Source organism: Sciurus vulgaris (genome assembly GCF_902686455.1).
Source record: "Sciurus vulgaris genome assembly, chromosome: 3".
Classification (NCBI taxonomy): domain Eukaryota; kingdom Metazoa; phylum Chordata; class Mammalia; order Rodentia; family Sciuridae; genus Sciurus; species Sciurus vulgaris.
The window spans coordinates 63,855,401-63,882,278 of record NC_136463.1 but is presented as its reverse complement, the minus strand read 5'-3'; the positions used below and the strand labels follow the sequence as shown (position 1 = coordinate 63,882,278).

The 26,878-nt window shown below is 36.8% G+C and overlaps 1 protein-coding gene across 2 annotated transcripts in view; it reads right to left on the bottom strand.

The window, feature by feature from the left end:
- Positions 1–403: 403 nt before the first annotated feature.
- The window catches only part of YWHAE (tyrosine 3-monooxygenase/tryptophan 5-monooxygenase activation protein epsilon), a 34,376-nt gene continuing 7,901 nt past the window's right edge, over positions 404–26,878 (bottom strand). Inside the window, exons 2-7 of one of the 2 annotated variants that reach the window (XM_079130977.1) lie at positions 13,655–13,854; positions 10,594–10,700; positions 9,129–9,335; positions 6,722–6,858; positions 3,466–3,512; positions 404–1,465 (exon numbers count right to left, since the gene is read on the bottom strand). In XM_079130977.1, coding sequence (XP_078987103.1) covers positions 3,505–3,512; positions 6,722–6,858; positions 9,129–9,335; positions 10,594–10,700; positions 13,655–13,854 — 659 coding nt within the window. In that variant the 3' untranslated portion in view covers positions 404–1,465; positions 3,466–3,504. The remainder of the gene's footprint in view (positions 1,466–3,465; positions 3,513–6,721; positions 6,859–9,128; positions 9,336–10,593; positions 10,701–13,654; positions 13,855–26,878) is intronic. The other variant, XM_079130976.1, reaches the window with a different exon arrangement.

Sequence of the window (26,878 nt, the reverse complement as noted above, 5' to 3'; positions counted from 1 at the left end):
CTGGTAAGATAACACAGAAAATGAAATTTCTCCTCACCTGTCACTGATTTCAGGGAAGAGTATACAGTATATACCTCAGCCCAAGGATAATTATTCTGGCACATCAGCCTTATTTGGTTGTACACAACCCAATCTTCCATGACAGAAAATGATCCATAATTACACCTTGTGTTAAATACTCATGTTGTACTTTAATGATCAACATAAATACTGGGTTGCTAACTGATTTGGAAGACAGGACATGTAATCAATTAACTTAAAAGATTACTTAGTGTTCTTCACAACCAGATTACAGGCAGTATTTTCTTTTTCCAAAATATACATCTTTGGGTGACAGATATATATAATTTACGGAAAAAAAAGGAGAAATCTTTTCACATTCAGGCAAATGTAATACTGTCAATGTGTTTGGACTACAGATTTTATTTTAGAAGTATAAAGGATAGAGGCGCAATGTATTTGGCATTTTTAATTTAGGTTTGTTTTATTTAAGTTTAATGTTAATTCCATGCTGTGTTTCAGTAAGAACAATACAGATTCTGTATCTGTGGCTCCAGTCAGATATCCAGTAGTACAAATTAGCTTCAAGTTACACATACTGAACAAAAGAGGTTGAGCGAGCGAAGGAGGGTAGGGGAGGCAGAGGGAAAGGGAAGGAGAAGAAACAAAGAATTGAACACGCATGCAGGCTTCTCCATACCACCTTCAATGCTAACCTGCTTCAGAGGGAGAGTAAAAGTAGGCAAGAATGAGCAGCCACGGATTGTTGAACTGTTACCAGCACCATGCTTTTCAGCAACATTTCAGCAGAGTTTGAAACACTTTTTACAGCAAAACCATAACAAACCTCCCCCAAAACAACCTTTTAACCACCTCATGCTAATACCCAATTAAGTTTAAACATTGGTATAAAATTCAAACAATTAGAAAAAGGAAAAAAAATGATACCACATATGCCTCTAAAGTGTGATCAGTTTCTCAGATACATCACCTAGAAGTCTAATGGCTTTCAAATGTAATTTCCATTTCTAATGGTGATCTTGCCACTTCTGGCACGGAGACAATACAGTAATGCTGAAAAAGCCTCTATGCAGTCCTGTTAGTGTCTTAAAGAACCTAAAAGCTGGGACCAGTAAATCCACAGAAATTCACTCTTGCCTTTAAGAACTTTTGAAAACTGTTTTAAAAAAAAAAAAAAAAAAAAAAAAAAAAAAAAAAAAAAAAAAAAAAAAAAAAAAACCCAAAAACAAAAAGGGGGGGGGGGGCGGGGGGAACAGGGCAGGAACCTAAATTCTGAGACCAAATGTAAAAGTCAGATTTGGTGGTTCTCAGTGACAATGGGGAACTTCCAAGGGGTGGGACAGGGAGGAGTGGGGTGGTCAGAGATGGTTTCTCTTGTTGGCTTTTATGTCTCACTGATTTTCATCTTCCACATCCTGCAGCGCTTCTTTATTCTGCTCTTCACCTGTAAAGAAGAAAAACATTGCATATTGACTATATGCGGTTATAATACTCACAAAGTTGTCATTCCAAGCTAAAGACTCATATTTGCTACAATTGATACTGAACACAGGCTTCTATCATCCTTGATATCTGAGAGATGCCTAAATCAAGAAGGGCTGCTGATCACGGTCCTGAAATGGTCAATAGTCAACATGAGAGAAAAGAAATTAATGCACAAAGTCAATGATTTTATATAAAAGCTCTTAAAAGGACACAGCCAAAGTAACCATAGTCATAAAATGATTTTCAAGCTTTCATGTATACCTTAGGTCAAAATACTCTTTCTCAATAACCTCACCCCTTTAACCAAGAGTATTTTGCTTCCTCCCTGCCCCCCCCAATCTAATTTACCCACAAGTTCAATTACCAGAAATGTTTCAATAAACTGAATTGAGTGGTAAAATGCTCCAAAGGAGTTCTATGATGTTTTGGTGGGGGGTATTCTGTTGTTGTAAATGAACACTTAATATTTTTTGTCTCCCAGTCAGATACATCAAACTATCATCAGATTCCTCACATCAGAGTGAAACAGCATGCTCAAAGTAAACCAGACCATTGAGGTTATTAAAGAAGGGCATTTGGACCAGCTTTATCATGCTATTTCTCTTTTCTTTTTGAACATGACAATTAGCCTGAGGAGTTCAACTGCACCATGACATGCAACACAAAGCCAGTCTTACTCACTGGAGGAAAATTTTATTAATAAGCATTAAACAAGTCAGGCATAATAAAGAAGCATGCAGAGGCTTTTGCTTTAAAAAAACAAATTCAAACAACATTTATTAATGTCTACAGTTACTAGTTTCAATCAAACTAAACTTAAAAAAAAAAAAAATCAATTACTCAGAGACCAGGAGGCAGAGCTCTCAGTGGCAGAGCATGTGCTATTAACACATGCAAGGCCAAGTTTGAACCCCAGCGCCACATACAAAAATAATGAATTTAAATATAAAAATGCGTGTGTGCACGCACGCGCGCGCGCGCACACACACACACACACACACACACACACACACACTCCTATCTAAACACGTAGGGGTGGAATGGAGAATACTTGGGATTGAACCCAGGAAGCAAGATAAGTGTTCTACTAAGTTACACCCTTAGCCCTTTTTATTTTATTTTGAGACAGGATCTCACTAAATTGCCCAGGCTGGCTTTGAAATTTGTGATCCTCCTGCCTCAGTCTCCCAAGTACCTGGGATTACAGATCACCACTTACAGCTAATATTTTTCTTAAAATAATCAAAAAACATTCAGATGACAACCAATCATAATGCTTGTTATCTAATTAAGATGGACAAAATAACACTCGCTAGTTATAAACATGATTTATACTGAGAACATCTCAATCCTTTTAAAGACCTCCATGATAAACAATAAATGCTATTATAGTATTAAGGGTTAAGTAATGATAGTTTTCAATCTCTTGTGATAAAAACATCTGACTTGATAATGTGGCTCTCAAGAACATCAAGATTTTGACTTGTATTATAGAAAAAGACATGCAAAGACAAAAATAACCATTTACCAAGGAAAAAGCTCAAAGACACCCAGTTGTTCCCCAAAGGTTCATTTCCCCCAACTGTACCCATATTCAAAATTCAGGAAACATCATGGGAGCATTCACATTCACGCTCATTTTTAACACTGAAATACACTGCCAATATACAGTTAACACTAGGAGACACTCTAATTCACTCATAAGCAATCATTAGATTTGCCAAAAGTTCCAAGTAACTTTGGCATAAAAGTCCTACATATATAGAAATTACTTCATTGTCTAAGTCACACCCAACCAGACATAGGCAGGGGTAGCAGGCTAATGATGTCTTAGAAAGTTTAGCACTTTGAAGTGTAGAACAGGCAGTTTTGTAAGCAATAAGATGATAAATATGCAGGCATGATTAGTGAAGAACCAAAATTAAAAGCAAAATTCACTGTGCCATGATAATGACTTACAAAGTAGAGTTTTTAGGAAAGGAAGAGTTGGATTTTCCTTTAGGAATCTATATTTCAAGGAGAGAGGGAGGGAGACAATCATATGAAAGCAACATTACAAGAAAAATAAACCAAGAGAGGACAAAGGAAAACATCAATGATACAGGGGAGTCAGATTTTGATCTTTTTACTTTGTGTAAACTTCACTCTAAGAAATAATCTATCCAATCCTTCCTTTCATTGCTAAGAAAATAATATGCTTTTGTAAGGTATAAAGGAAAAGAAAAAAAAGATTTCCTCGGATAGGTATTTCTGTGCCTACTTCTAGGTGTTGGAGGGAGGAACAGCACACATACATTCTTGTGTATGAACAGTCCTCTCATGATAGGTTAGAGAAAATGATTGAAATCACTCCAAGAGAAAAGGACAGTGATTCCTTTAAAGAAATATGTTCCAACACACTGGGACAGACATAACATATACTGCAGTAACAAGACATAAAAGTATATGTAAGTAAACCACATACATTTCTTCCTTTAGAAATCCTCAATTCAAATCCTTTGACACTATTCTGCACAGTCATAAATAAAGAAGAAAACCACCTAAATAATTCTTAAAACTAAAAGCAAGCAACATTCTGGAAAATTGAAAATTTCATTATAGTAATTCTTCTACATTTAGCATGGAATTGATTACAAATCACCTTAATATACAGTACTATATATTTTTTAAGCAAAAGTGAAGAATTTCCTAAAGTCCTTAATAATTTAATATTACTACAATGTTAACGATCTTTTTTCACTGTTAATACTATCATGCTCCTTAACTACAAGCATTTTACACAAATTTTTCAAATAACTATTTGATAAAAATACTGTTTTAATTAAATTTAATCCACTGTTCAATTTACAGACTGAATAAGAAATTGAAACAACTGAATTTCTCTAGATTAAAAATAACTTTCACTGTTTCCTGATCATTATGTGAACTCTTCCTTCTGCCATGATGTTCATCCTCACCCTGAGCCCCAAGGAATGGAGTCTGCTGTCTATGGATTGAGACCTCTTACACCATGAGCCTTTGAATAAACTTTCCCTCCTCTACAATTGTGCTGGTCAGGTCTCTTTTAGTCAGAGGTAAAAAAGCTGATTAAAACAGAAGTTGGTACTGGGAGTGGGTTGTTGCTATGACTAACCTGACCATGTGGTCAGGAAGCTTCTGGAGCCTTTTGGAATTGGCTGGAGACATTCTGAGATGTGTAGCACTGCAAGCTGGAAATGCTTTAGATTGCTATTGCTGTAAGTAGAATTTAATGGCCGATTCTGGTGGAACTCAGAAGACCAGAATGCTAATAAAAACGTATACAGTGAAAACAAGAGTTTAAGAGGGTTTAGAGGAAAAGGAGGACACTAAAAATAACTTTCAGGCTAAAAAAAAAAACCTATGCTAAAATGTAACAAGAAATCTTTGTACAAAAAATCTTTCCTACCATGAAAATATAAGTAATTTAAAGAAGTCATTCCTATTTTTAAGACAGTCCATTTCATAATACTATACTCAATAACCAAAAATAGGATTTTAGTTCTGTATAAAAATGGAATGATGACATAGTCTACTTGATTAATCAACTCTTAATTATCAGTGATAATGAGCAATATAGGTGCATTAGAGAATATAAATTCAATTTATACTTAAATTGTGTAATCTAGCAACTTAGTTACTGTAAGATCTGGCATCAAATATCTTTAAAAAGGCATTTCAACCCAGGACACTTTTGTTACTTTCAGCCTTAAAAGCATGTCCCTAGTTTGGAAGGGTATAGTTTACTCAGGGAAAAGCAGCAATCACTACTGCTTAACAAACTTTCCACATGCTTTCTTTTTTATTCCCTCAAAGAAGCACAGAAATACTAGTCTTCACTGAGCTGCAGGCGACAGGCCATTCTTTTTTAATAGTTATTATTAAAATACAATAGAATTTTAAAGCTAGAAGGAACCTGAAGTCACTGTAGTTCAGATATGGTAAACTGGTTTTATATTTCAAAGGACTAGTAGTGGTTGAAGAGTTTTGTTTGGAAAAGTACCCCTGGCTTCCTCTGGATTTGTTGTGAAGTGTGTCAGTCACATTTCACATCTTACTAATCCAGATCTAGTCAAACACATGAATGCTTCTCATAAAGCTAGTGTGCTTTAGAAGCTGAATTACCTCATTCTCATGTTAGTACCATAACCTAAAATAAGTCAGAAATTTGAATCAATCTTTCCAGGGTAAACAAACTGACAACATATATACCCTAATATGTAAGTAATATTACATATTACATATGTAATATTTCAGACATTACAGCATGTGCATCTGACCAACAGAGGATATACCCCTCCCTTTAACAACACAATATATCTGTCTTGGGACAACACTCTTTAGAAACTGCAGCCAAAACTGTCAAAAAACTTTCTATTCTGACCCTCTACCACCATAACCAGCAACCATACAACTATCTCATAATGGTCACATCACACTGTCCTCTCTCCAGCCCCCTTCAATAACCTGCTCCAGAATAAAATGGACTTGGGGGCTGGGGCTATAGCTTAGTTGAAGAACGTGAGTTCAATAACCAGCAATGACACCACAATTTTTCAAAAAGATAAAACAAACATAACAAATTTGGACCTCTACATTTAAAATAAAGATTTATATACATCCCCCAAATCACAATTAAATTTTGTAAACACTCTTAGTAACTACATAAAACTGAAAACAAACTCCATGAGACCCCTTAAAGACTCGAGGACAAAACATTTCATTCCTCTACAGACTTCAGGAGGAAAATATGACCCTTTTTAGATAAAAGATTTCCAAACTAAGGTAACTCAAAAATACCTACCAATACCATCTAGTTTAAATACAATTAAACTCTACCTCCCCCAAATTCAATCTGGGAAGATGAAATGAATTGCTTGCTCTCCCATCCCTGTTGTCCCCAAACTTCAAAAAAACAGTATGAAAGAGGTAAACTACGTTTAACAAAATATTTTAATTAAAGGTAAAATTTTTAAATCTTTAAATATTAACATAAAATCCCCCTTTTCCAAATATGTCTTTTATCATCTCTGTGCTTAGGTATCATTTCCTGTAAGGCAGTAATTGACAGTTGGTAGCAGACAGACTGTGAATTTATATTGTATTTTAATATTTAAAAAATGAGGAAATTTCAAAAAATGAGTAAAATCCAGCAACTCAAAGAAGATACATTTATAATTACAGAGAGTCTACTTACCATCACCCTGCATGTCTGAAGTCCATAGTGTCAGGTTATCACGTAACAACTGCATGATAAGTGTAGAGTCCTTATAGCTTTCTTCACTCAGTGTATCCAGTTCTGCAATTGCATCATCAAAAGCTGCTTTTGCCAACCTAGGATTAAATAAATGTATTATAAAAATTAACTACACAGGCCAAAAATAGAGATACCAATCTTATCCTTCAGTTATTCCACTTGAATAATGGTAAAAATGATTTAAAAAATTTGGAATAAAGATATTTTGAGCACTACTAAATGCTTTCTGCAAGCATGTTAGCATTGGCTACAATATATAGACCTAACCTATATAGGCTAACAGAATTAACACCAAATTCCAATCTAAACCACCAACAACAAATATTTTTTCCAGTTCAAGTCAATGGTTCACTTACTTCATAAAGTTTTAGGACAAATTAAAGTCTCAGACAATACCCATGAACTTTGCAGTAAAGTTCTGGACTAGCATGAGAGGGACTCAGGGCTCAATTCCTAGAACAGACACACACAAATCAATACAAAAAGTTCCACTTAATTACTCTCTCCTTTTTTTATTCTTTAAAATACTTTCATTGAAAATAGAAAAAATATACATTTTTGCTGCTATGATACTTATTGTGAAACTTTTATTAAAAAAATGAAAACTTTTGCTGGACAAGTGGCGCATGCCTATAATCCCAGCAACTGGGGAGGCTGAGGCAAGAGGATCTGAGTTCAAAGTGAGCCTCAGCAACTTAGCTAAGGCTAAGCTGAGATAGGCTATGACCCTATCTCAAAACAAAAAGGGCTGGGGATGCAGCTCAGTGGTACAGTCAGACTGGACACCTTAGTGAGACCCTGTCTCAAAATTAAAAAATGAAAAAGGCCAGGGATGTAGCTCAACAGTAGAGTGCTTCTGGGTCAAAAATCCCCAATACCAAAAAATAAAATAAGAAAATAACAGATGTTAGTAAAAACATGGAGAAAATAGATCTCTCAAATATTGCTGATGGGAATTTAAAAACAATTCAGCCTCTGTAGAAAAGTTTGGCTCCTCAAAAAGTTAAAACAGAATTATCATGCCCATCAAGTCTACGTCTAGGTATGGTTAAAAACAGGGATTCAAACAGATACTTAGTATGCCATAGGCGATATAACATTATTTAAAAAGTCAAAAAGAAAAAAAATAAACAACTGAGTCATCAAAAGATAGATAAACCAAAAATGTGTTATCTACATAAAATGAACAACATTCAGCCACAAAAAAGGACTTTAGGAGGGTGGGGATGTAGCTCAGCGGCAGAGCATTTCTAGCATGCCCAAAGCCCTAGATTCAAACCACTGAGAGAAAAAAAGAAAATAGAAAGAGAACTTTAGTTGAGATACATGCTATAACATGAATGAATCTTGAAAATATGCTATGTAAAATAAGCCATACTGAAAAGAACAAATATTATTATTCCATGTATAGGAGGTACCTAGAACAGGAAAATTCAGAAATTAAAATAAGATAGGTGCTATAGTGCACACCTATAATCCCTGCTACTTGGGAGGCTGAACCAGGAGGATCACCAAGTTCAAGGCAAGCCTGGGCAACTGGAACTGGGAAAGAGGAGAAACTGGGGAGTTACCACCTAAGTTATATTTTGGGTAGGGTGATGATGAAAAGTCTTGAAACAGAGAGTCAGTTACACAACACCATAGCTATACTTAATGTCACTGAATTGTACACTTAAAAATGGCTACACATGATAAAAACTCATTTGATGTGTACTTTACAATTTTTGAAAAGTAGGAAAGCTATATACATGAAGAAAGCCCTTTAAAATCTGTATCTATAATATCAAAAACTGGAAACAACCTAAATTAAAAATGAGAGAATAGTTTACATCAATGACACTGAAAATTGTTGTTGTTGTTGTTGTTTTTGCAGTGCTGGGGATTGAACCCAGGGCCTTGTGCTTGTAAGGCAAGCACTCTACCAACTGAGCTATATCCCCAGCCCACAATTGTTTTTATTAAGACAAAAAATACTAGTGATATATTCACCTGGAATCAAACTCCAGGCTTTATATGCCTGCTTGACAAGTGCCTTACCACTGACCTACATCCCCAACCTCAGAAAATAAACTATTAAATACATGCCTATAAAGACTAAAGGTTAATATTCCAAAAATTAAAATGATGTTAGAATCTTTCAAATTTACCATGGAAAATGACCCCATCAACATAATGATCATAACTGCTGTGGGTCTGTATGTCATCCCAACAGTTTCAGCAAGGGCCAAAGGAATTCTTTGTGACTGAGTCTACAAAGGTAGACCCAATGAACCAAACAAGTAACTATCTCTTCCTTCAGAACCTTTTCACTTCATATTGAGAACTTCTGTTCTTCTCCATGACTTACCTGCAGGCACGGTCAGGGGAATTAAGAATTTCATAGTAGAATACGGAAAAATTGAGAGCAAGACCTAAACGAATGGGGTGCGTTGGTGGAAGTTCTGTCATTGCAATATCACTAGCAGCTTTATAAGCCACTAGGCTGTTCTCTGCAGCCTCCTTCCTGTCATTTCCTGTGGCAAATTCAGCCAGATACCTGTGGTAGTCCCCTTTCCTACAACAAAACAAAACCAAAATTAGGTAACAATGCATTTTAAATAGAATAACTTCAAGTTTTCTATAACATGTAAAATAAAATATACAGCAAAAAATACATCTAACAACAAAAACTTTCTACAAATATTTTAAAATTGTCAATGGACATTATACATTTATTTGTTTGTTTATTACGTGGTGCGGAGGATCGAACCCAGTGCCTCACCACATGCTACCACTCTACCACTGAGCCACAACCCCAGCCCAAAGATACACTAAATAATTTTTTAAAACCCAGGAACAAGGGGGCTGGGGAGATAGCTCAGTCAGTAGAGTGCTTGCCTTGTAAGCATAAGGCCCTGGGTTCAATCCCCAGCACCCCCCACCCCCCAAAAAAAAAAAAAAAAACCAGGAACGAGGGGCTGTGAATTTGTCTCGGTGGCAGAGAGCTCTTGACTGACACGAGGTCCTAGGTACGATCACCGGAACCACGAAATGAACAAAAATAAAACTAAAAAATAATTGGTTAATCTAGCTTTTCTTTTTCTCCTTAGAGAGTTCATTTTAATAAATATAAGCAAATTCCCACAGAAATTAACTGACATAAATAAAACATTTTTTTAAAAAATCACCGGGTTTATGACACATTTATTAGTCATGAAATAAATGCTTCTTTTTTCGCCAGTGATCTACTACTGACATTCCCAGCCTTCAAAATAAAATTTCTACACTATGGTTAAGACTGCACTGTGAGCTGGGCATGGTACCCCACACATATAATCCCAGCTATACAGGAGGCCGAAGGAGGAGGACAGTAGGTTTGAAGCCAGCCTAATCAACTTAGACTCTGTCTTAAATAAAATAAGGACTGGGGATATAGCTCAGTGCTAGAGCACTTGATTTGTGTGGGAGATCCCCCTGACCCCAGTTTGATTCCAGTACTGGGGGGGGGGGGGGGGGGGGGGCGCGCAGATCATGAAGTGTATAGCTGTAGCTGGGGGATGAAATCCACAAAAGCAAAAGAAGGTAAATAGTTAAAGCAAAAGCCAATACATTTTTTATAAGACTGATCTGATCATCTTAAAATGCAACAATTCTCTACTAGAAGAATTGCAATTGAAAATCAAGCTATAACATTTTAAGAATCACTCCCCCCATATAATCTTCCAACATTAAATAACTATTCTTAAATAAAAACTGAAAACCTATATAGAAGAATGTCATGATTCTAATGCAAACTTTTAATCTTACATTTTCCCTTCTAGTATGGAACCTACATTTTATAATAGAAAACCTTGGACTCGCCAGTGTTAGCTGCTGGAATGAGGTGTTTGTCCAGTACATCCAGAATGTCACAACAGATTAACTTTAGCTCGGTCTCAACCTGGAAGCGTGGGAGGGGGGGAAAAATCAGATTAAGTCTAGAATGTATTTCACATTTGACCACCTACCTCTGGTTTTAAGAAAGGAGAGTCTAGTATAAAATAGAACACACATCCCCTCTAAACTTCCTTCTCCCTTCTGGACACAAAAGTACAGAAAGGTTCTCTCCAGATTGTTAAAGTATCTTTTCCTCTCTGAATGCTATTCCTTAAGGGTTTGCACAAAGGCAGGCACTCACACGCATGTGCACACACAGACGTCTTAGACAGACAGACAGACACAGACACAGACACAGACACAGACACACACAGACACACACACACACACACATGCACCACCTCTCAGTTCAACAACAGAATTGCTAGTGAGTAATAATGAAACACTGATTGCTTTTAAGTGCTGGGCACTTACATGAGTTAACTTCTACCATGAACTGTTACCTCCATTTACAGAGGAAAAGAAAGGTTAAGATGTCTTACTTATCACAAAGACCAACAAAAAAATCAAGTGGGCTGTCATTTGCTTAGTCCATCAAGCCCTGGATTTAATTCCCACCCAACCACCCTCAAAAAAGGGAGAGCTAGGGTATGAACCTAGGCAGGGTATAAGGGACAAAAATCAAAATTTCAAACCCAGTTAGTTTGTCTCCAATACTCACATTCCTAACTATATTCCAAGAACCAAACACTTTAGTGGAAGTGATTCACAAGCAGTTATGACACCAAAAATCTGCAAACCAAAGTAAATATTGCCACTCATCTCTTATCAGCTTATAATGCCCAAAATGCACATGATCATCTTGCTATCAATTTTCTATTAATTCTCAGTAATACTGTTGAATCTTTCCAGTTCAATCTCCTTTGCATTGTAAAGAATTCTCCCACTTTCTCATCTATAGTCTTGTCCCTATCAGCTAAGTAAATCTAGCTGTCTTCTAAATAAACTACCTCCCTGGTAGCTTTTCAAGTACAGAATGCCCTAGGAGAAAGATTTCTAAGTACTCCTAGATCCTCACCTATTGGATATGACTGGTTTTATTACTCCAAAGCAAATCTCCAGGCTCCTTCCCACATTCATTAAGTATATACAGCTTACATCTCCAATAACTGATACTGCACCATGTTCCATTCAACAACACAGCTGGATTTTTGTTTTGTTTTTGTTTTTTTTTGCTTGGGGATTGAACCCAGGGGTACTATACCACTGAGCTACATCCTCAGCCCTTTTTGAGATAGGGTCTAAGTTAATGAGGTTGGCCTAGAACTTGCATTCCTCCTATTTCAACCTCCAGGAATCAATGGAATTAAAGGTATGCACCAACAAGCCCAGCATAAACAGTTCAGTTCACTGATCTCTACTCTATGACCTTTACTTGTTTTAACCTCAACTGTGCTACTCTATCCTACTCTTAAATTCTAACATTCCAACTCTTGGCCTATAACTTCCTTTTTTTACTTTTTTCTTTTTTTTTTTTTTTTTAACTCTTGTTATCCTATTTCTAGACTCAGCAAACCTCCAGTCTTTTGATTTCATCTTCTCCCAAACAGTTACTGTGCTTGCTTCATGCTTCCCTTTACTAATTAGACAAAATCCCACAACCAGCTCACAACATTTTCTTCACCATGTTTTCTCATTTCTTCAGCCCTCTGGTTCAAACTTGTCTATTGCCAACCCATGTTCATTGTTTCAACACATTTGAGGGTAATGGTAATGCCAATCCTAACTCACTACATTCTACTTCTTTACCTCAGTATGTGACTTAACTACTTTGAACCTGTTTTTTGCCATCTACACAGTGGGATAACACCTACCTTTTCAGGGTTATTTGTTCATTTTGGTGGCAGAGGGTACTGAACCCAGGAACCTAGCGCATACTAAGCAAGAGTTCTACCACTGAGTATACCCCAAGCCCCACCCTTTATTTGCATGTATAAAGAAACATAATCTGAAATAACATTCATCAAACAATTCTTAATCCAAACCCTCTAATAATTACTACTGTTTAAAAACCAGTGATAGGGCTGGGGTTGTGGCTCAATGGTAGAGCACTTGCCTAGCACATGTGAGGCACAGGGTTCAATCCTCAGCATCACATAAAAATATATGAATAAAATATGTCCATCTAAAACTAAAAATATTAAAAAAATAAAAAATAAAAAAACTCAATGACTAAGCCTCCATAAGGAGAGTGACAATGTTTCAAATTGTGTGGCACTCAAGAGTCATAAAGAATTGCCCTAAATGTAGTAAATTATGGTTTCATGCTTATTACAATAAAAACAAAAATCAAATTTGTTCTCTAGTTGTGCTAGGATCAAAACTAAACACAGCTAGACACAGGGCACATGCTTGTAGTCCTGAAATACTCTGTAGCTTGTAATTTCTAATTCAGATGAGTAATATTCAATATGTGCTAGGCCATGAATAGCCAATGTCTAAGGCCAAATTACTTACAGCTGTAAGCCTGAGACTTAAGCCAGACACTCAAAAGAAACAAGCCTCCTTTCCCTTGGAGAATTGTTTTTTTAAACTATAAACATAAAAGGCAAAAATTAGGACACATTCAAGTAGTAACAAACCCAACCCCATCCCTTCTACACATAAACTGTAAGATAATACATTCCTATGGTTTGGATAAATGTCCCCCAAAGGTCTCTTCCTGCTGGTTTCCTAGCTCATAAGCGGTTTTGCTCTGTTAGGCACTCTCTGCTACTTCCATCCCACACACCCACCAGAGGACCTGTATCCTGATCATAGACTGAAAGCTTTTAAAATTATAAGCCAAAATAAACTATTTTTCTTTATAATTTAATTACCTAAGGTATGTTGTTACAGTAAAAGAAAGGTGACTAATACAATACTTTCAATAAAGGAAAGTACCAAAATTCTACAAACTAACAACTCCTACATTTAAGAAATAATGATCATTTTCCTTGACAAATAAAATAATCTCACCATTTGCCGATATTCCCGAATCATTTTTAGTTTGTCTTCTCCTCCCTTGTTTTCTTCTTTCTGTTCAATGCTGCTGATTATTCTCCAGGAAGCTCTTCTAGCTCCAATCACATTTTTATATGCAACAGATAGGAGGTTTCTTTCTTCAACTGTCAGCTCCACATCCATCCCTGCTACTTTCTTCATTGATTCCACCATTTCTAAATGGGAAAAGCAAAATCAGTTCATACAAACTTAAAAAGCTTTGTACACATACCCCTTTCACAGTACCACCATGTACCTGTCAAATTAACAGAATGCAAGAGCTAAAATATTTAACAAAAATAGGGGGCATGGGTATAGATCAACAGTAGAGCACATGAGCCCTGGAAACAATCACCAGCACCTCCTCCAGATTAACAAAAAAAAAAAAAAAAAAAAAAAAAAAAAAAAAAAACTTCACAATCATCAAAATTAGTGGGACAGCAGGGCCAGGAAAAGCACCCCTATAACCCCAGCTACCAAGATTGACTGAGCCAAGAGGATCACGAACGCAAGGCAAGTCTTGGCTACTTAGCAAGATTCTGTCTCAAAAAAATAAAAACAAAAAAGACTGAGGACGTAGCTTAGTGGCAGAGCACACCTGGGTTCAAGTGCTAGTGCTATGGAAATAACAAAAAACTAGTATGAGTCATAAATAAGAGCCAACAAGAGAACACAGATCAGGCTGGGGTTGTAGCTCAGTGGTAGAGTACTTGACTCGAGTGTGTGAGGAACTGGGTTCGATTCTCAGGACCACCTATAAATAAATAAATAAAATAAAAGTCCACTGACAACTAAAAATATATACATTTTAAAAAAGAGGGATGGATTTGTGCCTCAGTGGTAGAGTGCATGCCTAGCATGTGTGTGAGGCACTGGATTCAATCCTCAGCAGCATATAAAAAATAAATGTATCATGTCCATCTACAACAAGAAAAATATTAAAAGAATATAGATCATAAGTTATAAGGTACTAGAAAAACTTCGTGCAATGTCTAGTATGATTTACATTATGATTTGGAGGCATCTCTCTCAGATTAAATAAGAACACCAAGAATATACACCTATCTCTCTCAGATTAAATAAGAACACCAAGAATATACACCTATCCATTCTCCAAAGTAACTGAACTGGCGGTTTGAGAAAAAGATTAGAAATTTATAGGCTCTACCCAAGCAAAGTGGTACACACCTAAAACCCCAATGACTGAAGACTGAGGCAGAAGGATCGCCAAGTTTGATGTACCAAGCAACTTAGCAAGACCCTGTCTTAAAAATAAAAAGGGCTGGGGATGTGGTTCAGAGGTAAAGCTAGGAGGTTAAATCCCCAGTATCCCACGCTTAAAAAAAAAAAAAAAAAAAAAATTTTTTTACAGGTTCCAAAACATGTTGCCTTACAAGTAAATACAAATTAAACTGTATTTCCCAAAGAGTAAAATCTCAGGAGGATGGGGGATTCATTCATACAGCAAAAATATACTGAGCACATAGTCACAAGCGTAAACTTTTGATGGGGGGGGGGGGCGGATTTAACTCTGGGAACTATATCCCCAACCTTTTAAAATTCTTTTTCTTTCTTTTTCTAAAAGGGAACAGGGTAAGTTGCTCAGGGCCTTGCTAAATTGCTTAGGCTGGCCTCGAACTTGCAATCCTCCTGCCTCAGCCTCCTGAGTCACTGGTATTACAGTCATGTTCCATGGCACCCTGCAAACTTACAATATTTTTAACCCTCCTTTTAGAAGAGCACTAGTCTAGCTAAGAATTCATTCATTGGTAAAAATTTGATGGTTACTCTCTGTTACCACTAGGTGGCAAGCAAAGAAAAGGGCACAAACAATCCCAATACACAAAAAAATACAACATGAGAAAGAAACAAACCAAAAAAAATTCGATAATATCAAATAAATGTATTAACAAATGGCTCTACATATTTAAATCTTCAGAATCTTTGGTGATGAGACCTAAGAATCTGCTTTTTAACAAGTGTACCTTAACAAGTAGGTATAATACAGACAGCACCTTTACTGCAAGGGTGTGGTAAATTAAGGAAGTCTTCCAAATGTACAACCCCAGGAAAATGCTTCAAAAATCATCCCTTTGGGGCTGGAGATATAGCTCAGCTGTTAAGAGTGCTTGCCTGGCAAGCACAAGGTCCTGGGTTCAATCCCCAGCAACACACACACACACACACACACACACACACACACACACACACACACACAATATCATCCCTTTGGCCGGGCGTGATGGGACATGCCTGTAATCCCAGCTGCTGGGGAAGCTGAGACAGGAGGACTGCAAGTTCAAAGTCAGCCTCAGAAATTTAGTGAGACCCTAAGCAACTCAGTGAGACCCTGTCTCTAAATAAAATACAAAAAAGGGCTGGGGATGTGGCTCAGTGGTTAAGTGTCTCTGGGTTCAATCCCTGGTACCAAAAAAAAAAAAAAATCATTCCTTCATAAATACTAGAAAATAGAAGTATTAAGATGCTATAAAGTTCTTTAGAACATAGTCCAGCAGTTTGTTTTTTTAAAAAAATAACCATTATGTGACTAAGTCCCAGTTCTAAGTATTATCCAAAAGAAAACATTATCTTCAAAGACTTTTGCATTATGTTCACAGCAACATGATTCATAACAGTGAAAATAACTCAATTCCATCAAAAGGTGAAATGAATAAACTGCAGAACAAACCTATATTACAGATTATTAAAAAATGAAAAAGAATTACCTGTGCAAGCAGCATGGTTAAATATCAAAAACATGTTAAGTGAAAAAAAAAACTATGATTCCATCAGTATAAAATTATTTTTTATTTATATTTGGTACTGGTAATTTAACCCAAGGGTGCTTCACCTCTGAACTACATCCCCAGCCCTCTTAAAATTTTGAGACAGGACCTAAGTTGCTGAAGCTGGTCTGGAACTTGCAATCCTCCTGCCTCAGCCTTTCAAACTGCTGGGATTACAGGTGTGAACCATCATGCCCAGCACAAAGACTAAATTTGGAGGCAATGGAGTAAGTTTATTTCTATTCTAGTTTATTTTCAAAAACCAACCAGTTAAACATACCTCAACAGACCAGTAATTCAATTTTCCAAACTAGTTCAAAGTATTAATAAAGTAACACCAAAAGTATCATTATTTATTCTTTTTATTATAGGGCTATGCATTATGTATGAAAAAAAAAAAAAAAACTAAACACAAGTAGTTAAAAAAACAAAAATTTTACCAGTAATATATTTCTGGATACTATTCCAAATGATTAATCTAAATCTATTTTTTACCTTGTTATGCATTACAAATTTTCAGCATTTTTTTGGTGGTGCTGAGGATGGAACCCAAGGCCTTATGCACACTGAGCAAATCATCTACCACTAAGTCCCTATTCCCAACAATGAACATTTAGTATTTCATAATACAAGGGAAAATATATTTTAAAACAGTGATAAATCTACTATTCTAGATTCAACTATATAATTACCTTTATTAGACACTGACAAAACAATGCGAAGAGTACTATGTGGTAAAACTAAAGCAGCAGCAATTATCCCTTCATTAAATAACAGCTTTACTGAGATAAAACACTATAACCACTTACACATTTACAGTGCACAATTCAATGGTTTTTAGTATATTCACATAATTCTACAACCATCACTTTTTTTTTTTTTTGCAGTGCTAGGGTTTGAACCCAAGGCCTTGTGCTTGCAAGGCAAGCACTCTAACAACTGAACTATATCCCCAGCCCCCCATCACCTCATTTCTAAAAGAAAAAACCCCAAACCAATCCAGTCACTTACCATTTACCCCCAAACCCAACTACAGAAAAAAAGTCAATCTACTGTGTTTCTACATATCTGTATAACCTGGAACAGTACATATGGCACTTGGTGACTGGCTTCTTTCACCTTGCATATTTTCAAGACTCATCCATATTGTATTAACACTTCACTTAACTGTATAAATATACTACATTTTACTTCTCCATTCACCAGGTAATGAAACCTTTCCGTTTTGCTATTATGAATAATGTTGCAATGAACACCCATGTAAAGCTTTTCATATGGATATATGACTTCAGTTGTCTTGAGTACATACCTAAAAGTGTAACTTTAGAGTCCTAGAGTTACTGACTTTTTGTGGAAGAATACACCAAATTGTTTTCTACAGGAGCTGTGACATTTTTATATTTCTACGAAGCAATGTAGGCAGATTCTAAACTCTCCACACATCCTCATCCACAACTGTGCCCCTACCCCTTTTAAAACAATCATCATATTGTGTGTGAAGTGGTATCTCACTGTGCATTTTAGGTTTTGTTGTTGTTGTTGTTTTTTTTTTTGGGGGGGGGAGGATTTGAACCAGAGCCTCAACCAAGCTAGGCACAAAATCAACCACTGACCTACATACCCTCGTTGTTTTGATTTTGATAGCAATCAGTTTTAAGCATTTGCATGTGCTTATTAGTCATCTGTGTATCCTCTTTTGGAAAAATAATAATTTAGATATTTTGCCTAATAAATTACTTAATTTGTGTTACAGGTACAGTGGCACATACCTATAATCCCAATGAGAGACTGAGGCAGCCTCAGCAAATTTATTCAGTTTTTTGGTTTGGTATTGGAGACTGAACACAGGAGCACTTTACCACTGAGTTACATTCCCAGCCCTTGTTTTATTTTTTAGAAACAAGGTCTCACTAAATTGCCAAGACTGACTTCACCTTGAACTCGCCATCCTCCTGCCTTAGCTTCTTGAGGAAGTGGGATCACAGATGTAACACAATACCCACCAAGAATTAAGATCCTAACAAACTTTTTTCTTTTTTAACATTTAACATGTTGACAGACCTTTATTTTTTATTCATTTATTTATATGTAGTGCTGAGAATCAAATCCAGTTCTTACACATGCTAGGCAAGCGCTCTACCACTGAGCCACAACCCTAACAAACTTTTCTTAGCACCCCCATGTTTGGGAATTTCTCCATTCCTTTAGGTAGTGTACTAACAGCATTAGCATGAATCAGAAGCTTCTTAATCCATCCTAAATTTCTACAACCGGTACTGTGACAATTTGTACAAACTATGACTATAATGAAGCACTCAGGATAAGTGTTATTCTTATCCTTTTAACACCAGCAAAATAAATCCTAACCATAACATACCCCAAAACCTTATAGGAAAGCTCTAATTCATCCCAAACTCTAGAATCATGTCATCAAAACCTGTATTACAGCTGCACAGTGACCCATAACTGTAATCCCAGCAACTAGAGAGGCTGAGGCAGGAGGATCACAAATTCAAGGAGAGCCTCAGCAACTCAGTGAGGCCCTAAGCAAATTAGTGAGATCCTGTCTCAAAATAAAAAGGGCTCGACTGTGACTCAAGTGATAAATCTGCCCTGTGTTAAATCTCCTGCAACCACAAGAAAGAAAAACAAGAGAGATGGACAAATCCACATTACAGTCATTAGAGTCAGGCAGCAACAAACACCAAACCCATTCACAAAAAAAAAATACCCCATGCTAGGTATTGCTCCAAATGCTCCAAACTTCTATTAATACATTCAATCAACAACAGACTTTTGGAACAAGTAACAGTTCTATCTCCATTTATATGAGGAAACTAAAAAATGTGCTTAAACTTGTTCAAGATCCCATCAGTAGAGTATTTCCCAATCTAACCCAAGTTGTGTATTGATTTAATTACATTTGGGTCTGAATTCATGTGTATGGAGATTCCATTATTTGTTCCAATAAGAACAGATGTGGAGCTGAGACTGTAGCTCAGTGGTGGCGCACTTGCCTCGCAAGAATAAGGCACTGGATTCAATTCTCAGCACACATAAAAATAAAGGTACTGTGTCCACCTACAACTAAACACACACACACACACATATGAATGGTTGAGAGTAAAGCTCAGTGGTAAAGTATGTGCTTAGCATGCATAAGGCCCTGGGTTCAATTCCCAGTACCAAACAAAAGAAGAAAAAAAAAAAAAAAAAAAACACTGGTTGCATGACTACCAGAGCCAGAGACACGAATATTTAATATATTAAAACATGTTTTGGGAACTGAGAATGTAAGCTAAGTGATAAAGTAATTGCCTAGCACATTCAAGCCACTGGGTTCAATTCCCAGTACTTGGGGGGGCGGATTTATTCCTGTTTATAATACATTTTTTTCAACCTAGAAATTAACGCTCTAGATCCTTATCTCCAAAAAGCTTACTCTCATGCCCCTATTACTCTACATCAATATCCCAATAAAACATGATTTTCCCAGATTGTCCCTGCCAGGTGGTAAAACAAGTCTCTACCCAGTTTTTTTAATCCTCTAAAGGCAGTAAAAAAAAAAAAAAAAAAAAAAAGCCAATAACAGGTCAGGCACAATTATCGCACACATATAATCCCAGCTACTTGAGAAGCCAAGGAAGGAGGAACAGAATCTCCTCAACAGTCTGGGCAATTTAGCAAGACTCAAAACTTAAAAATAAAAAGGGCTGGGAGTGTAGCCCAGTAGCAGAGTACTTACCTAGCACGCAGGAGGCCCTGGGTTCAATTCCCAGTACCACAAAAACAAAGAAATCAAAAATGGGGCATCAGCCTGACAAGTGATCAAAAAGCTCAATTTGACAGTTTCTAATAAGATTCAGGGTCAGGATGGAAGCAAACTGTGCAGAAGCAATCATGGAAAACACCAGGAGCCTTTGTACTGGTTTACAGGATTAATATACCTCATACCAAAGCCACCTTCAGGTCATAAGCCATCTTCTCCCAATGTGGAAAAACCCTCTATCAACCACTAGGACTACAAATCCTAATTTAAAATAAACTGAAGCCAAGGGTAATTTGCCTTAAGTCACAAAACAGCAAAACCAAAATTCAAACCCAGATAATTTAACTTAAGCGCCTGGGATCCTAACTGCCACGCTACTTTCTAAGCAAAGTACTTGTTATGGTTTGGATAAGAGATGCCCCCCCAAAACCTCCTGGGTTACTACAGGAACATTCAGAATAAAGTGATAAAGTATGGAAGCTCCAGCTTTATCAGTCTATCCTAGTTTGAATGGACTTACTGGGTGGGAACTGTAGGCAGGTGCAGCATGGCAAGAGGTTGGTCACTGGGGGCATGCCCCGGAAGGGTTCAACTTCCCTGCGACCCCTCCCTCTGCTTCCTGGACACCATAATTGAAGCAGAGCCCCTTCACCACACCCTCTGCCATTATGTTCTGCCTCACCTTGGGCCCAGAGCAATGGAGTAGACCAATCAGAGACTGAATTTCAAACACTGAGCCAAATTAAACTTTTATTCCTTTAAGATGTTCTTGCCAGGTATTTTGGTCATAACAACAAAAAGCTGACCAACACAGTGCTCATAGAACAAGAAAGTCTTCAGCCCAAGAACATGTAAAGTACACACATCAAGGGGAGAAAAGGGAAATCCTCAGACACTGCCTTGCTGGGCCCAGTTGGCACACGCCTATAATCCCAGTGGCTCTGGAGGCTAAAACAGGAAGACTGCAAGTTCAAAGACAGCCTCAGCAATTTAGTGAGGCCCTAAGCAACTCACTTGCCTAGCACGTGCGAGCACTGGGTTTGATTCTCAGTACCACATATAAATAAGTAAATTAAATAAAGGTCCATCAGCAACTAATAATATATATTAAAAAAAAAAAAAAAAAAAAAAAAAACACACACACCTGGGTATAAAAATCTCCTTAGACCACAAAGGTTTATAGCTATTTGAAACTGTTATTTTTAAATCTAGTATTTCACATGCACGTGATTGGATAGCAAAGAAAGGAGTATATCCCTGAGGAAAAAAATAATTTAAGAGTAACTCAATTAACAGAAGCTCTACAAAGAACAAAGTAAATCCACTGCTGAAATCAAAATGTCAGGACGGTAGACTGAGACAGACATTATTACCCTATATAGATGCATGAAAAACTTTTTTTTAAAAAAAATAGAAATGTCGGTGTTAAGACCTTCATTTTTAATAAAATGTCATTGTCATCCCCTCACACTGAGCTTTCCCTTATATCCCAATGGTTACTTTTTAGACGCTTCACAAAATAAGCCTCAAAATATGTATTAAAAGAAAAATTTCCACAAGAGAAAGGTGCTCTTTAGTAGAAAAGAACAGGAAGAGGAAGATAAAATACCTTGATGAATTGTCCCAGTTGCTGCATAATTTAGGATTTGGTCCTTTGATGGAAATGAAAGGTCTGGGGGTAGAAGAAATATCAACAGTCTTCATTTTAGTAATGTTTCAAGATTATACTTATCAGAGAAAACCTGTTAAAACAGAGCTAGGATCACTGGATGAAGAGCTAGGATCACTGGATGAAGAGGAAAGACTTTTTACAATGTAGAAAAATGTTTCTGGGAAAAAAGGCACAACAGATAAAGAAATCTGATCTATAATGGGGGTGGGGGAGATCCCAAATGGGGGGGGGGGGAGATCAGTGCTAAGAACAATGGTAGGAATGCCTATATTGAAGACCAAAGGAATATTAAAACACCAAAGATAAAAGAGCTGAGCTGAACAAAGAACTCCATGAACTCAAAAATCAATGTCTTCCTTAAAAAATCTTAAGTTTGAAAATAAGTGGTTTAGAAAGGGACACAAAGGAACTCCACCAGAGAATTAGGCTGCACCAGGGGAGTTTGTGATTCACTTAAGAGTCAAGTCATGAAATACAAATGTCCTTTACAAAGCATGTACATATTTAATGTACCAGCCAAATAACTTTATTTATTCTTAGAGAAACTGGCACGTAATTTTAGAACAGCTTTGCCTCCCCAAAGATTTTAGAAGGCAAAGAAGCCTGGATGTATTCTACTTGGGATCTCAAAATTGACAGTACAGAAGAGACAGTAAACATGTTTTAAACATTTCTAAAGAACTGATGGTTCAGGTTGGGGATGTGTCCCAGTGGTAAAGCATATGTCCAGCATGTGCAAGGCTCTGGTTTAATCCCTACTGGTGGAGGCAGGTGTTTGAGAAACTGACAATTCTAATTTGCAAATAACAATTCTATATTCCAAAAGAATAAAGGAACTGGATTTTAGACCACTGAAATTTTAAACACAACTAAGGTTTATTTCTCACTTAACATGTTTAAAAGAGTCCACCGTTTTGTAGTTATAGCTGCACCATCTGCTACTTGAGGACACTCTGGTCAAAAAAGCGAAAGAACACAGAATAATCTTGTTTCAATCACTTCTGCATAGTTTCTGCTCATATTTTACTGGCCAAGCAGCTCACATGACCCTGTCAATTAAGTAAAAGAGGCTGGGAAATTGGGGACATTCAAAAGTTGCCATATATCCCCCCTCAAAAACCAATTAAACCATAATTTAATTGGTCTGTCAGGTGGGCATAGTGGTAGTTATTTGTAATCCCAGCTACCCAAGAGGCTGAGGCAAGAAAATCTCAACTTGGAGGGCAGCCTGAGCAATAAGAGACCCTGTCTCAAAAAAAAAAAAAAACAAATTAAAAAAAGGGTTTGGGCATGTAGCTCAGTGCTAGAGCACTTGCTTAGCATGCACAAAAACCTGGGTTCAATAGCCAGTACCACAAAAAAGAAAAAGAAAAAGATAAAAAGACTGGCAAATCAGATATCATTTAAAAGGAGACAGATATGAACTATGAATAATTAATGCAAACCAAATTTTGTATATTTGGGTGGGGCGGGGAGGGGGGTGCCAGGGATTGAACTCAGGGGCACTTCGACCACTGAGCCACATCCCCACCCCTATTCTGTATTTTACTCAGACAGGGTCTAGGTTGCTCAGCACCTTGCCATTGCTGAGGCTGGCTTTGAATTTTGAGCCTCCTGTCTCAGCCTCCCAAACCACTGGGAACCACGAGGATTACCGGCATGCACCACTGCACCCAGCTGTATACAGATTTTTTTTTAATATTTTTTAGTTGTCAATGAATCTTTCATTTTGTTTGTTTATATGTGGTGCTGAGTATCGAACCCAAGGCCTCACATATGCCAGGCAAGTACTATACCACTGAGCCACAACTCCAGCCCCATGTATACAATTAATTTTAATCAAAACAACTTGAGTACTGAGGCTCAGTGGCAGAGCATTTGCCTAGCCTGTGATGCACAAGGTTCAATTCTCAGCACCACATAAAAATAAATAACATAAAGGTATTGTGTCCATCTACAACTAAAAATATTATTTTAAAAAAAAAGCAACAACTTGAAACAACCCAAACAATATAAACTGTTTATATTGTAAGGGGTGGGGGCAAAAAAAAAAAAAAAAAAATTCCAAGATACTAAATTGTAAGTAACTTACTTAAAAAGGATAGTCAAAAGAAAATGTTTAACACAACCGCAGCAGTCTTTGAATGAATACTTTTGACATCCTGAACTCAGGTCATTTATACAGAAAGTTGACATCAATGTCCAGGTGATATGTCGCTTTTATTCTCATTAGGTTCACACAACCTCCAAGAAATGAATGCAATTATCAGGCAAAATTTTGACAATAAATATAATTAACAGATAATCGAATGGCAATGAACAGTCTTCTTTATGGAGTTCTAAAAGATCCAAATACCTTGAGAATGAAGTGACTACTCTGTTAATATTTAGACACAGAGATAGAGGAAAACTTTTTCCCCCCTAAAGAAAGTACCACACAACTCTAACATCCTGACAAATATTCTTGGAGGTATCAGTTCTGCACCATAAATCATATTTTTAAAAATCCAATTTGGACAATATTAAGTGCAAGTATTATCAGTTAACTATTAAAGACATTCAGTATGACCCCTATGGAATAACTAATTGTTAACAGCTGCACTCTAATGAGAGTCCATTAGGTTAATAAGCTAGTTAAAAAATATTTTCAGAGGGTAAAATTGACATATTGGTTTTCTAAACACTAAATCCCTGCCAAACTTGACAAGTTTTATTAGAATTCAGCTGCTTAAACTTGTTGAAGCACAAGTTGAGCTCAAAGGTTTTTATGTCATCACTTTAAAAAGTTGACTATGCACTCATGTCAATATGCTTCCAAATCACTGGAAAGCTCTATGGAATGCAAAGACACACAGCATTTTACATTACTCAAAACTGTAATTCAAAATGGGGAAAAAAAAAAACCCTCAAATAAAATAATCACAAGTTCTACTCAATTAAAATTAGTAAAATATTATGACATATATCCGAGAGTACGTTAAGAAGAGTATGAAACAACAGATGAAAATAAAATAATGGAAGGTATAGGAAGTTCCTCTGAGGAGATCCTATTTAATCTACTAACATTTTCACTATTTCTATAATATCCAAACACCACTTTTACTATTATTTATTAGGTAGACCCAATAACACATGTGTTGGGAAACAGCACAGAAAAATACCACCAGAGACTAGGAAATAATCAACTTTACAACCAAAAAGATGCAAATTACATTTTCATTCTCATGTAACAGCTTTCTGTGGTACTGAGGATTGAACCCAGGGGCACTCTACCACTAACCTGCCCTTTTAATTTTGAAACAGGGTCTCCCTAAGATTTTCCAGGCTGGTCTCAAACTTGGCAATCCTCTTGCCTCAGTCTCCAAAGTCTCTGGGATTACTATGTGCCACCACACCTGGCTAGTTTCAGACTTAAGTTTAAAAAACCTAAGTGGGGACTGAGGATGTGGCTCAAATGATATAACACTGGCCTAGAGGGGGATAAAAAAGGGTATTAACACTTTAAATCACATCTTAGATTAGTGAAGTAAATCTATTTGCTAATTTTTCCGAACTTGATACAAGGGCCCCTAAAATAGCTGCCAATCAAATAGTTTCCTATCTTTAAGTCATATAAAAATAAAATAGCTACATAATACTATTGTTAGCACCAAAATTCTTACAGCTCTTAAAACAGCTGGAAAGAAAGTTGGGAAACAAGTAGTTGTGACAGACAAGGATAACACGTAAAACGAGGAGCAAAGAGCAATGTTAGCAGAATTGCGAAATGAAAGGTCAAGGTCACAAGAAGCAAGCAGGGAGGGGCATACCCCAAGGTTTCATCCCATGTCCTAATCCCCCCATAAAAACAAATTCATTCTCTCTCTCTCTCTCTCTCTCTCACACACACACACAAGCGCGCGCTTGCAAGCAGCAGTATGACAGTGACCAGTTATTAGTTGTAGATAAGAAAAGACAGTAAATCAGGCGAGAGAGTGCACACCTTAATCCCAACAACTCTGGAAGCTAAATCAGGATTCCAAAAACAGCTTCAGACCCTGTTTCAAAATAAAAAATAAAAAGGACTGGGGATATAGCTCAAAGACAAAGCTCCCTGTGTTCAGTCCCTAGCACGAGAAAAAAAAAAAAAAAAAAAAAAAAAAAGGAAAACGGCAATATAGAGGAAAGCCCTGTGATCATTCCCCCACATCCCTGAAAACTCATCTAAGATGGCCACAATCACAATGCTGTTATTACTAAGTTCCAAATCTTATCCAGTCCTTTATAAAACTTTAGTCCTGTGTATTTCAGAGTTACAGTGATATTTTGTTTTGCTCACCCATTTTCTCTTCTCAATATTTTTGCACTAATTGATTGTGCATCATGGACATACATGGACCTTTTTAAATTAATTAATTTTTTTGTTTATTTAAAATGGGGTCTTGCTATGTTGCCCAGGCTGATCTTGAACTCCTGGGTCCAAGTGATCCTCACACCTCAGTCTTCCAAATAGCTGGAATTATAGGTGTGCACTACCAGTTTAAATGCTAAATTTTTCCAAACACAATATTCTACTAGCCAGGCAGGTGGCACATATCTATAATCTCAGCAACTGGGGAGTTTGAGGCAGGAGGATCACAAGTTCGAAGTCAGCCTCAGCAATTTAGGAAGGCCCTAAACAACTTAATGAGACTGTCTCAAAATAAAAAGGACTGGAAAAATAGCTCAGCAGTAGAGAGCCCCTAGACTCTATCCCCAGTACAAAGAAAAGGGGGGAAAAAAATCCTACAATATTTTTTAAAATAATTTTTATATGTTGATGGACCTTTACTTTATTCATTTATTTATATGTGGTGCTGAGTATCAAATCCAGTGCCTCACACATACTAGGCAAGTGCTCTACCACTGAGCCACAACTCCAGCCCCTACAATATGCTTCTTTATGTGAATGTGTGGTACTGGGAATCAAATCCAAGGCCTCACACGAGAAGCAG